The sequence below is a fragment of the Cnephaeus nilssonii genome, assembly GCF_951640355.1.
Source record: "Cnephaeus nilssonii genome assembly, chromosome: 8".
NCBI lineage: Eukaryota > Metazoa > Chordata > Mammalia > Chiroptera > Vespertilionidae > Cnephaeus > Cnephaeus nilssonii.
Window position 1 is genome coordinate 3,046,446 of NC_137079.1, and position 12,534 is coordinate 3,058,979.

Here is a 12,534-nt window from a genome sequence, read left to right on the forward strand (position 1 = left end):
TTTTAATCACAACAGGATGTCCTTCCTTCTGGTAAGCCTTTTCCTATCTGTATGCTTTGTCACTCAGTGGAATGGTGGTGGATGACAATATCGTGTGTACTCATGTCCTTTTCTTACAGTTTTTCAGTAACAAATAGGGCAAACTTCCCAGGTACTAGAGATCGCCAGCGCAGAGCAGTCCAGTCTGATTGTGTCACTGCGACAAACCCTAGCTCCCCGCCGTCACACGTCATCAGTAGCTTCTTCAGGACACACCAGCTTCATATTTCCATGCTGCTGGGGTCTGTGGTGTGCGCAGAGAAAATCAGCACCCTCTCAGTTACTGACCTTTTTCTGGGAGTGTCGTTAAAAGTCACTTTCTTTGTATTTTAACAGGTAATAAAAGTCAGAGACATGTTCTGAGGCCCGACTCTCTGGAAGGGACAGACGAAGAGGACCCAGTCACGGCCCTGGAGTGGGACCCGCTGTCCACGGATTACCTCCTGGTGGCCAATCTGCATCACGGGATCCGGCTGGTGGACGCGGAGGCGCTCTGCTGCATAACCACCTTCAGCTTGCCCAGCGCGGCAGCCTGTGTGCAGTGCCTGGCCTGGGTCCCCAGCGCCCCGGGGATGTTCGTCACCGGGGGTGAGTGCGCCCATCCCCCCACGTGTTAAATGCGCGTGTATTCTTTAATTCGGTCAGGCAAATAATACTCCTTCACTGGTTACTTCTGTGTAAGACTTGTTAATATTGCAAATGTTATTATTTATTATAGTAAACTAGAGGCTCAGTGCACGAAATTTGTGCATGGGGGGGTCTCCTCATCCCAGCCTGCACCCTCTCCAATCCGGGACCCCTCAGGGATGTTTGACTGCCAGTTTAGGCCCCATCCCGGGGATCAGGCCTAAACCGGCAGTCGGATATCCCTCTCACAATCCGGGACCTCTGGCTCCTAACTGCTCACCTGCCTGCTGGCCTGGTCACCCCCAACTGTCCCTCCATGCCAGCCTGGTCACCCCTAACCATGCCCCCCTGCTGGCTTGGTTGCCCCTTACTGCCCCCCCGCCAGCCTGTCACCCCTTTCTGCTCCCCCCGCCAGCCTGGTTGCCCCCAACTGCCCCCCCTACTGGCCTAGTCACCCCACGCAGCCTGCTGTTTAGTCATTTGGTTGTCCCTCACTAACCCCCCTGCTGGCCTGGTAGCCCCATGCAGCCTACTGTTTGGTCATCCGTCTGGTTGTTTAGGTCGTGATGGCCCCTGGCTTTTTATATATTAGGATGCCTAGTTTACTGTTATTCCTACAGGAAGTCCTCGGGTTACGTCAGACTCGACATAAGTCATATTGTGGTTACGTCACCATGTCCCATTTATTTATAAAAAATAAAGTTACATCATTTCGACATATGTACATATGTGCTTTATGCTTTTTATTATTTATTTACCACAAGTAAAGGCCAGGAATTGTTATCTTTCTTTTAAATTTTTTTTACTGTTTCACTTCATTACTGCTGTGTATGTGCTCCATGTGAGTGACATAGGTGCTTATGTAGGTGGGTTCCGACTTACGGCGAAAATCGCGTTACATCACCGTGGGAACGGACCTCCCACATAACCCAAGGACCTACTATACTGTATGTCATTAACATAATGACAAATACAAATGAAATTAAGACCCTGTTATCCAGGTTTCTGATAATAAATTGGAATATGTGTGTGCACATGTGTGCATGTTCATGTTTGTATGTGTACAAAATACAAAGACAGTTCAGTTTCAGGCATGGCAGGGTGAGAGTTGAAGTATGGACTCAAACAGTGGGTTATCTGGGCCTATGAGCCTTCCTGGGAATTGTGATCTGAGTGAGCCCTTATGCCTAGGCAGCCCCAGAATCTATCACATGGCTTCCTAATCAAGAGAGTGAGCAAAGTCAAGGAGTGATGGGGATGGGAAGAGGGGGAATTTAAAATACTGATTAGAAATTAACTAGGATTACTATTTACTTAGGTTCAGAAAGTATGGTCTCTGAAGTGAGAGTGCTGTCAGCTACTGTGTAAATACTTCCTGTTACTTGCTTCGTGTAAAATAAAAGAGAGACTTTATCCTCTCCTCTCAACATTTTTATAGAAATTATTTGCACATTATTCACAATAGCCAAGATCTGGAAACAGCCCAAGTGCCCATCAGCAGCTGAGTGGATACGAATGGAATACTACTCAGCCATAAAAAGGAAGGCAGTCTTACCTTTTGCGACAGCTTGGATGGACCTGGAGAGTATTATGCTAGGTGAAGTAAGCCAGTCCGAGAAAGACAAGCACCATATGATCTCACTTATATGTGGAATCTAAGGAACAAAACAAACAAAATAGAAACAGACTCATAGGTAAAGAGAACAGACTGACAGCTGTCAGAGGGAAGGGGCTTGGGGGCCTGGGTGAAATAGGTGAGGGGATTGAGCAGGTCACATAGGTAGCTGCAGAATAGCCACAGAGATGCAGAGATGCGATTACAACGTGGAGAATAGTCGGTGATGTGGAGGTAACGGGACATGGGGCAGGTGGGCGCTTGGGCAGCAGGGGACCACTCAGTAGTGTACCTGTTTTTCCAGCCACGGTGCTGTGTGTCTGAAACTGGGGCAGAATGGTACTGGATGTAGACTGTGGTTTAAAAAAAGACATTCTTTACTACTTTAAGCACTTAGGTTACACATGGAAGTAGATAGGCTCTTATACATCTTAATTGCCTTTAATTTCACAGGGTACAATTAATGATAGACATGGGAATTTTTTATATAGCAAATATTATTATTATTATTGAGATAAAACTCACATACCATAAAAGTCACCATTTTAAAGTGTACAGTTTAGTGGTTTCTATGCTCAGAAAGTTGTGCAACCTTTACCGCTGTCTAATTCCAGAACATTCCATCATCCCCTCAGTCAATTCCCTCTGTACCACTAGCAGTCACTCCCAGCTACCCCCTCTCCACCACCCCTCCTGTACACATGTGTGAACATAAACTGCTAATCTACTTCCTGTCTCTGGGGATTCTGACGTTTCATAGAAATGAAATAACCCAACATGTGGCTTCTTTGACGTAGCATAGGGGTTGAGGCTTCATCCACGTTGTTGGGTGCATGAGTAACTTATCCCTTTTTAAGGGTGAATGACATTCCATTGCCTGGGTATGCCAGGCTTTGTTTATCAGCTGACAGACATTTAGCTTTTTTCTACTTTTTTTTTTTTTTTTGCTGTTACGGATAACGCTGCTCTGAGCATCTGTGTGCAGGCTTTTGTATGGGCGAGTTTCTAATTCTGTGGGTACCTGCATCGGATGCAATTGCTGGGTCACATGTTGGCTCCATGTTGCATCATTTGAGGGCCTGTCAGATTATTTCCAAAGCAGGTGATGAAGGTAGAATTCGGGGGGCTTTCTAACCGGGTTTCGGGTCTGTTAGGCACCTTGTCTGGCTGCAGGTTAGCAAGGGGCAGCTTATGACTGTGTCGGACAAGGGAGGATTGTGTAACGGGGCAGGGGGGGGGCGGAGTTTCCTAGACTGCGTGGGTCACAGGGTGCTTTTTGTAATCGGATTGTCACAATGACCGCTGTGGGCAAAGGTGCCAGAGAAGGCGGTTTCTCACCCTAGAGAAGGGTCCGGAACAGAAAAAAATAGTAAACATGTCAAAGATGTAAAGGTTGCATAGCACGTTAGCCGTCTCTTTCATTGTATTACTAGAGGCCTGGTACACAAAATTTCGTGCACTCAGGGGGGGGTCCTTCAGCCCAGGCTGCAGCCTCTCGCAGTCTGGGTCCCCTCGGGGGATGTCCACCTGCTGGCTTAGGCCTGCTCCCCGGGGGATCAGGCCTAAGCTGGCAGTCAGACATCCCTGTGGCAGCCTGGGAGCCCTTGGGGGATGTCTGACTGACCGCCTAGCTGCAGTCGGACATCCTTAGTGCTGCCGAGGAGGCGGAAGACGCTCCCGCCACGGCCACTGCGCTTGCAGCCATCAGCGCAGTTTGTGGCTGAGCGGAGCTCCCCCTGTGGGAGTGCACTGACCACCAGGGGGCAGTTCCTGCGTTGAGCATCTGCCCCCTGGTGATCAGTGTGCATCATAGCGACTGGTCATTCCCGGGAGTCAATTTGCATATTACCCTTTTATTATATAGAATTGTACAGTCTTATTATTTGAAGAATGCCCATTGGTAGTGCTAAAAATCTTGCAAGTTGAAGATTCTTTTATTACTCTTATGTGCAGGCACTTTATATCTCAAGTAAAACTTGTTAACATGATGCTTTTTCCTGCCTAGATTCTCAAGTAGGCGTTTTACGCGTTTGGAATGTTTCAAGAACAACACCAACTGATAATTTTAAGCTAAAGAAAACAGGATTTCACTGCTTACATGTACTGAATTCTCCACCAAGAAAGAAATGTGAGTAAGAGTATCATCAGAGTCTAATATCTTAGAATAGTGTACCTGCTGCTTCCAAATGAAATGGCTGATGTGGCAATATAGGCATGTCAGATATGTGCTACTGAAAAGCCAGTTTAAAAATCAGCCTGTGACAATGTCTGTGCTAAAGGAACCACACACGAGTTAAGCTTTTCTGTCAGGCCTTACTACCTCTGAATCCTGGGAACGGGGGTCCGGAGATGCTGAGACTGGAGAAGTAACATTCTGGAGGCTGAGATGGTGTATATCCTGCAATTCTGTGTGTGTGTGTGTGTGTGTGTGTGTGTGGTTATTTGTTTCTTGGTTTAGTTCAGGGGTGGGGAACCTTTTTTCCACCAAGGACCATTTGGATATTTATAACATCATTCACGGGCCATACACAATTATCCACATAAAAGTTAGCCTGCGGTATTTGGTCAGACGTTTAATTAACTCGCCCCTAATGCCTTGGCAGGGCCAGACCACATGACTTCTCGGGCCATGTGTGACCAGCGGGCCCTGTGTTCCCCACCTCTGGTTTAGTTGCTATGACTTTCATAACACAGGATGACTGAACTGTCACCGATTCTCTTCTTTCACATTTGATTTCATATTACAAAAGCGGTCCATGTGCATTAGAGGAAAATCATCAAATATGAGGAAGCCCATACCAATCTTGTCATTTGTGAGTAATTCCTTTTAGGGAATCTATTGCTAGATGTCTAGTCTTTTACCCCATTTTAAAAAATGTAACCAAGTGTGGAATAAGAAAAGTTATGTGAAAATGAAGAGATTAAAATACAGACATACCAAATTCTAAAAAAAAAAAAGGATGACTTACAGGTAGATAAGTACATAAAGGGTATCAAAACCACCCATAATGTCAGTAAATTAAAATATTGTAACAGTGAGTCATGGATCATATTAGTTTTTACCAAATGGTCAATAAAGTTTCATGGAATCAAATGCCTCTTTTGTTATTAGAAGTTCATTCTAGTCTGGACTTCCTGCCATTTGAATTGATTCTGAGAAATAGCATTATCCAAATGAATGCAATAAGGAAGGCGATATTTGAATAAAAAAGGGAGCATATGCCGAAACTGGTTTGACTCAGTGGATAGAGCGTCGGTCTGCGGGCTGAAAGGCCCCAGGTTCAATTCCGGTCAAGGGCACATGCCCAGTGGGAGGTGTGCAGGAGGCAGCTGATGGATGTTTCTCTCTCATCGATGTTTCTAGCTCTCTATCCCTCTCCCTTTCTCTCTGTAAAAAAATCAATAATATATATATATATATATATATATATATATATTTAAAGGGAGCATACTAAAAAAGAGAGAATATCTGGGAAATATTTATCTATATTCCAGTATGTAATTAACATAGATTGGTCTGATAATTTGCAATGGTAGCATTATTTTGGATTATGTTTGCAAAACATTATTCTTGTTCTAAGGAAAAACTTCTTGAAAAGAAGACACAGTGTGAGATACAGACTAGGCAGAAAATAACTAAACATGGGGACACATGCAATTGAAAGTTGGAGAAACGGAAGCATACGAACAATAGAAGTAAACCTGAGGAGGAAGAGAGAAAAACTGAGATGAAAATGTACAGCCGGCATGGCTCAGTAGTTGAGCATTGACCTAGGAACTAAGAGGTCGCGGTTCAATTCCAGGTCAGGGAACATGCCTGGGTTGCAGGCTCGATCCCCAGTAGAGGGTGTGTAGGAGGCAGCCGATCTATGATATTTCTCTTTCATCGATGTTTCTGTCTCTCTATCCCTCTCCCTGCCTCTCTAAAAGTTCATAAGAGCATATTAAAAAAAAAAAATGTATGTCAGACAATTATGGTTCTTAATTTGGGTGCTAAATTAAAGTGAATTATATAATCTCAAAGATAATTATTTTCATTAGAATAGCAATTACTAGAGAGTTATGAGCTTTAAAAGAAAAAACTCACATGCATGTATGTCTGTGTGTGTGTGGAAGGGGGAGTAAGCTAATATATCAAGATTTTGAAAGAAGATTCTAATTAAAAAATAAGCATTCTGCCCTAACCGGTTTGGCTCAGTGGATAGAGCATTGGCCTGCGGACTGAAAGGTCCCAGGTTCGATTCCAGTCAAGGGCATGTACCTTGGTTGCGGGCACATCCCCAGTAGGAGGTGTGCAGGAGGCAGCTGATCGATGTTTCTCTCCCACTGATGTTTCTAACTCTCTATCCCTTTCTCTTCCTCTCTGTAAAAAAATCAATAAAATATATTTTTTTAAAAATAAGCATTCCATGCTTTAATCTATGGGGAAATAATAAATTAGATATTCACAGCATATTGTGATTCCTCACACACTAATTTTCATCCAGGTTGCTCCCCCTGCATTTTATACACCTCTTTTCAAAATAATATCCGATTTTCTATATTAGAGGTTGGGGCAATATCTGTGCTAAAGGAGCCAGTAGGTTTACAGTTGTGAATTCTCAAAGCACAGAGTTTATTCTCATACTAGAGGCCCGGTGCATGAAATTTGTGCACGGGGAGGGGTGTGTGTGTCCCTCAGCCCAGCCTGCACCCTCTCCAATCTGGGACCCCTCAAGGGATGTCCCACTGTCCGACTGCCCGTTTAGGCCCGATCCCAATAGGATCGGGCCTAAACGGGCAGTCGGACATCCCTCTCACAATCCAGGACTGCTGGTGCCCAACTGCTTGCCTGCCTGCCATCCGGATTGTCCCTAACCACTTCTACCTGCCAGCCTGATCACCCCCTAACCACTCCCCTGCCAGCCTGTTTGATGCCTAACTGTTCCCCTGCCAGCCTGATTGCCCCTAACTGCCCTCCCCTGCAGGCCTGGTCACCCCTAACTGCCCTCCCTTGCAGGCCTGGTCCCTCCCAACTGCCCTCCCCTGCTGGCCATCTTGTGGTGGCCATATTGTGTCCACATGGGGGCAGCCATCTTTTGTGTTGGAGTGACAGTCAATTTGCATATTACTCTTTTATTAGATAGGATAGAGGCCTGGTGCATGGGTGGGGGCTGGCTGGTTTGCCCTGAAGGGTGTCCCAGATCAGGGTAGGGGTTCCCTTGGGGTGTGGGGCGGCCTGGGTGAGGGGGTCTGTGGTGGTTTTCAGGTCGGCCACACCCCCCGGCGACCCAAGCAGAGGCCCTGGTATCTGGGATTTATTTATCTTCTATAATTGAAACTTTGTAGCCTTGAGCGGAGGCCAGGGCAGGCCAGGGTGGTCGCGAAGCTTGGCTTCCTCCATCGCCAAGGGCAACCCAAGCCTCCTGCTCTCTCCAGCTCTGTGGCTGCTGCCATATTTGTTGGGTTAATTTGCATACTCGCTCCTGATTGGCTGGTGGGCGTGGCTTGTGGGTGCAGTGGATATACGGTCAATTTGCATATTTCTCTTTTATTAGATAGGATTATGACTGATTAATTACTGTAGTAGTTATAAACCTCCTTTCCCCCCCCAACCCTCCTTATCCCCTCATTTTGGCAAAACTGCAAAAGTACTCCTGAGGCAGAAATATGATTATTGCCTACAGTTCACAAATCCCAGTTCTGGTGAGAGGAAATCAATCCCCGTGGTGTCATTTGCACACGAGAAGCTGCTACCATAAATGTTTACCTGCTGATCTTTTTCTTTTTCAGTTTCAATCCAGCCTCCCACCCCAAATCACACATCCTCCACGAGCGAGGCGCTGCCCCCGGGCCAGGTGTCCTCCCTGCCCCCCGGGCACGCTCTCTGCTGCTTCCTGGACGGTGGCGTGGGCCTGTATGACCTGGGAGCCAAGAAGTGGGATTTCCTGAGGGACATGGTATGTCTGCGGCCGTCCCTTCTCTCACACACAGCACTTATTGTGTGACGCTCACGATGTTTACTTTTACTTACATATTAATATTGTTAACATTTATTTTTGTAAAAAATCAGCCTGGCTGGTGTGACTCCGTGGTTGAGCAGCATCGACCCATGTACCAAAAGGTCACAGGTTCAATTCCCTGTCAGGGCACATGCCCAGGTTGCGGGCTCAATCCCCAGTAGGGGGCCTGCAGGAGGCAGCTGATCAGTGATTCCCTCTCATCATGGACGTTTCTATCTCTATCCCTCTCCCTTCCTCTTTCTCTAGAAATGTATATATTTTTAAAACAAATCGTATCATTAGGACTGTACCCAGGGTGGCTGAAACATTTTAGAATGATGTATAGAATGATGACAAAACTATTAAGATTCTTTAAGCTTTAAACATGAAACTCCAGGGAACATCACTGCCCGCTTACCCTGGTTGTCCGCATGGCTGGTAGTGTTCCATTGCGGTGTGGACCATGCCAGCCCCCGGCCAGTGCTGGAAATTGCATTGCTGCGCCATGTTTTGGAAGCAAAGAGAGAAACAGAACAACCCTTTCTTAGGAGGAAGGACAATTCCGTCTCTGCCAGCTACTCCACGCTTTGGTGTTCCCATCTGTGCGTGAGCAAGGCGGTTGGATGAAGTACTTTTAAGATTTATTTTCTATTATTGAATCATTATAATTCTATGATTCTATCATCTTCTGTTCTTTTTTAAAAATGTTTTTATTGATTTTGCAGGGAGAGGAAGGGAGAAGGAGAGAGAGAAACCTTGACGATCGGCTGCCTCCTGAGCACCGCCCAGGCACGTGCCCTGACTGGGAACTGAACCGGTGACCTTCCGCTGTAGGGACGATGCTCAACTGACTGAGCAGCACTGGCCAGGGCTCTTCTGTGCTCATGACCACTAAGCCTCCACACGCAATAGAAGACAGCCTCGCGGAGGACCGGTGTTTTTGCTTGGTTTTAATCTATGCTTTACCTCCACTACCTAACGCAGGGCCTGGCACATAGCAAGACTTTCTTAAGTTTTGTCGAATGAATGAATACATGCATAATGATGAGCAAATGAATGTATTCATGCATATTGTGTTGTAATTACTATTTGTCAAGAATCATCCTTCTTCATTTTTCCTTGTTTATAAAATGCCCATTTTTTCCCTACAGGTTTGAATTATACTAATGTAGACATTTAAGACTTTTAAATGTTAATTGTTTTTCCCTGGAAAACTTAGAAAGGACTCTACAGCTATAATTGCCCTTCTTTAAAAAAAAAAGAGAGAGAGAGAGGGAAATAATCAATAATACTGTTATTTGAAGGTTAATTTAATTTTATCCTTAAATAAAAATATGGAACATTAGCAAAAATATTTTTTAACAATGTATAGCTTGGTTATATAGAAACATTCCTTTTGTAGATATTCTTTTGATTATTGAATTTTCTTTCCCTGTAAGCTTTTCCTTCCGTGTAAATGCTTCCCCAGTGTGGGAAACTTCTTCCATATTTCCAATTACCACCTACTTTTAAAAGAATTATAAAAGGGAAGAGAGAAATATATAACAAGTGTTTTAAAATTCACATTAGTAAGGAAGTTATGCAATCTAAGTTCAAAAGACTTTCTATTGAGTGTATATCCTCATATTAAAATATGATTTATTTTAAAAAAACTATGTTAAATTTATAATTCCATCAAAACTAAAACATTCCTTGATCATAAATTATTTCACTGGCTCTTCTCACTTTCAAAGTGTCTGCCAGTCAGAGGAGACGTGACATTTTTCCTTATAAAGTCGCATTGCTAACGCAGACCCAGATGGGGCTGGCAGGACAATCACCAGCACAGACATCCCATGCGATGCTGCGTGCGCCAGGCATCTCCAAGCTTTCCAGTCACGTGGCATCAGAAACCCCTGTTCAGAGACTTGCTAACAGGCGTCCTTCCACGTGGATGTCGGCTTGATTGAAATGAAGGGAAATGCTTCCATTTCTTCCTTTCACCCCTGCCCTCCTCCTGCTAAGAAGACAAGAAACAGGCACCGCTTAGTCTTGCTCTATGATTTTTCCAATGAGATCTGAACGCGTAGCCGTGAATTAACGTTGAAGAAGGCACCTGCAGGCAGTCCCTGCCGTGAGTGACATGAGGATGGGAGTAGCCCCGCCCCTGCACCTGCCCAGCCCCTGGGGCTGCACCAGCGGCGGCCGCACCCGCCTCCCCTTCTCCCCTCCCTCCCCTCCCGGAGGAGGCACCTTGCAGCCCTGGTGCGGTTTCCTGAGGCCCTGCTCTCTGGAGGCACCTGAGTATAAAGGCTCCCCTGTACCTTTAAGGCAGGCGTGGGGGGAAGAGAGCCCACCCTGTCCCTGTGTTAATTGCCCCTGGGTCCCGGCAGGCTGTAGTGGCTGCTGCTTGGAGTAGGAGGGGAGGGTCAGTTCCCATCCCCGGTGCTGGGGAGACACACAAGGCAACTGGCTACTTACCTTAGATTCTTCCCAGGTTCGCCCACAGGCACCCGGTAATTAACCTCCACTCTGCAAGTATATGTTTGCACACATCCGCACGTCCCACCGCACAGCCTGCGGGGTGTCTGGGATGCGTATCACCATGTCAGGGAGACAGGATTGTGAGTTCCAAAGAGCAAACTTGCTAGGAAACTTGGGAACAGTTTAAAAACTTAATTAAAAACAAGACTAAGCCAGATGCGTCTTCTTTCAGTTAAAGCTGAGAAGTCCTTTTGGAGTATGTCATTGGTATGAAGAAAGCAATAACTGCATTAAAGGATGTTTTCAGTTTTATCTTGTCTTTTATTATGTTCCCAGCATTACATAATAACTGTTAAGAGTTCATTGCTTTATAAATGCCTAGCCTAGTCCTCTGTGTATGACAAGTATTAAGAAAACATATGCATTGAATGGCAGCTGCAATTGGACTTTTGGACATCTTTGACAGTGGCTGACTTAGGGAACTGGGGCTGAATAAAATCTGGGTCTGTGAGGGGTGTACAGTCACAGCGCAGGGACGCTCCACAGCAGCAGCACGCAGGCTGTGTCTTCGCTCGCCGTCACATGTTTGCACTGGTATTTGGAAACCCTGGTGCAGGGTTGGACTTGACTGCACACTGTGGTTTGCTTATCCATCACCTGGGTTTGCTCAGGGGCTGTGACTGGTGTGCTGCCTTCCTAGGGACACGTGGAAACCATCTTCGACTGCAAGTTCAAGCCCAACGACCCCAACCTCTTAGCGACAGCGTCCTTCGATGGCACCGTGAAGGTCTGGGACGTGGACACGCTGACCGCGGTGTACACGTCCCCGGGGAACGAGGGGGTGATTTATTCCCTCTCCTGGGCGCCAGGTAAGAAGTATGTCTTTAAAATCGGGAGGACAACTAAATGGCCTTCCGGACTTTTATTTTCCTTTGAATTACCTTCTTCCCCTCAATGTCGTCGTCTTCCAAGTGCCGGCAGAGGCCCAGAGGAAGAACATAGTTGTTGGGTGAGTTTTGGGCAGGTTTTCTGAATAGACTTCCCGCATGGACGCTGGGCCCTTTGCTATCTCGTGACCATAGGGAAAAGCCAAGGTAAATCAGGCTAATTGCGCCCCATCTAATTTTAGTTGCATTTGCATAGACATGTCTTTAACGATATAACACCTTTTACGTGACCATTTTCCTTTCAAGTTTTATGCGAATCAAATATATGAAAGTGTTAAAAATTTGCTTTCTAAAATTACAAAATGTGTTTTCTAAATGACAGTGCAGAGTTTCCCCTGCTGCAGCTGTTTTGTAAATATGAGTGCTTATACATCAGCACAGTTCACTGGTGACCCTGTGATTAATTCTGTGGATTTTCACATAAAAAATTTTTTTTTAAAGAACTACTTAGCAAGTCTTCTTCAAAAATGGCATTTTTGGGAAGCACATTTCTGGCAGGCATGTCAGATAACGTCTATCAAATTGTTTCCCAGGTGATTTGGATTGTATTGCCGGAGCAACTTCCCAAAATGGTGCCTTCATTTGGGACGTTAAGAAGGGCAGAATGGTGCAGCGCTTTAATGAGGTAAGGTGTTACTCACTGGTGGCTGAGGAACCTGAGGTCTTAGGCTGCTCCCGACGTTGCCAATGCTTTTGTCTCTTAACTTAATAGAGAATCACCAGGTGGCATTGTGTTCTCTGAATTAGAAGAGAACCCAAGAGGGTGTTTACGTGTCTAAATGAGTTCTGAAAAATCAATCCACCTCCAGTGGCACCAGGTCTTCGCAGGAATCTGAGCCCTCCCCAGTTATCTCGGCACATA

General features: G+C 45.7%; 1 protein-coding gene across 7 annotated transcripts in view; it reads left to right on the forward strand.

Moving 5' to 3' along the window:
* Positions 1–12,534, forward strand: part of WDR17 (WD repeat domain 17) — an 85,744-nt gene that overhangs the window by 31,970 nt on the left and 41,240 nt on the right. For all 7 annotated transcript variants that reach the window (XM_079779391.1, XM_079779388.1, XM_079779389.1 and 4 more), the window contains 5 exons: positions 376–627; positions 4,287–4,409; positions 8,054–8,220; positions 11,426–11,594; positions 12,206–12,297. In XM_079779391.1, the coding sequence (XP_079635517.1) occupies positions 376–627; positions 4,287–4,409; positions 8,054–8,220; positions 11,426–11,594; positions 12,206–12,297 (803 nt within the window). The remainder of the gene's footprint in view (positions 1–375; positions 628–4,286; positions 4,410–8,053; positions 8,221–11,425; positions 11,595–12,205; positions 12,298–12,534) is intronic.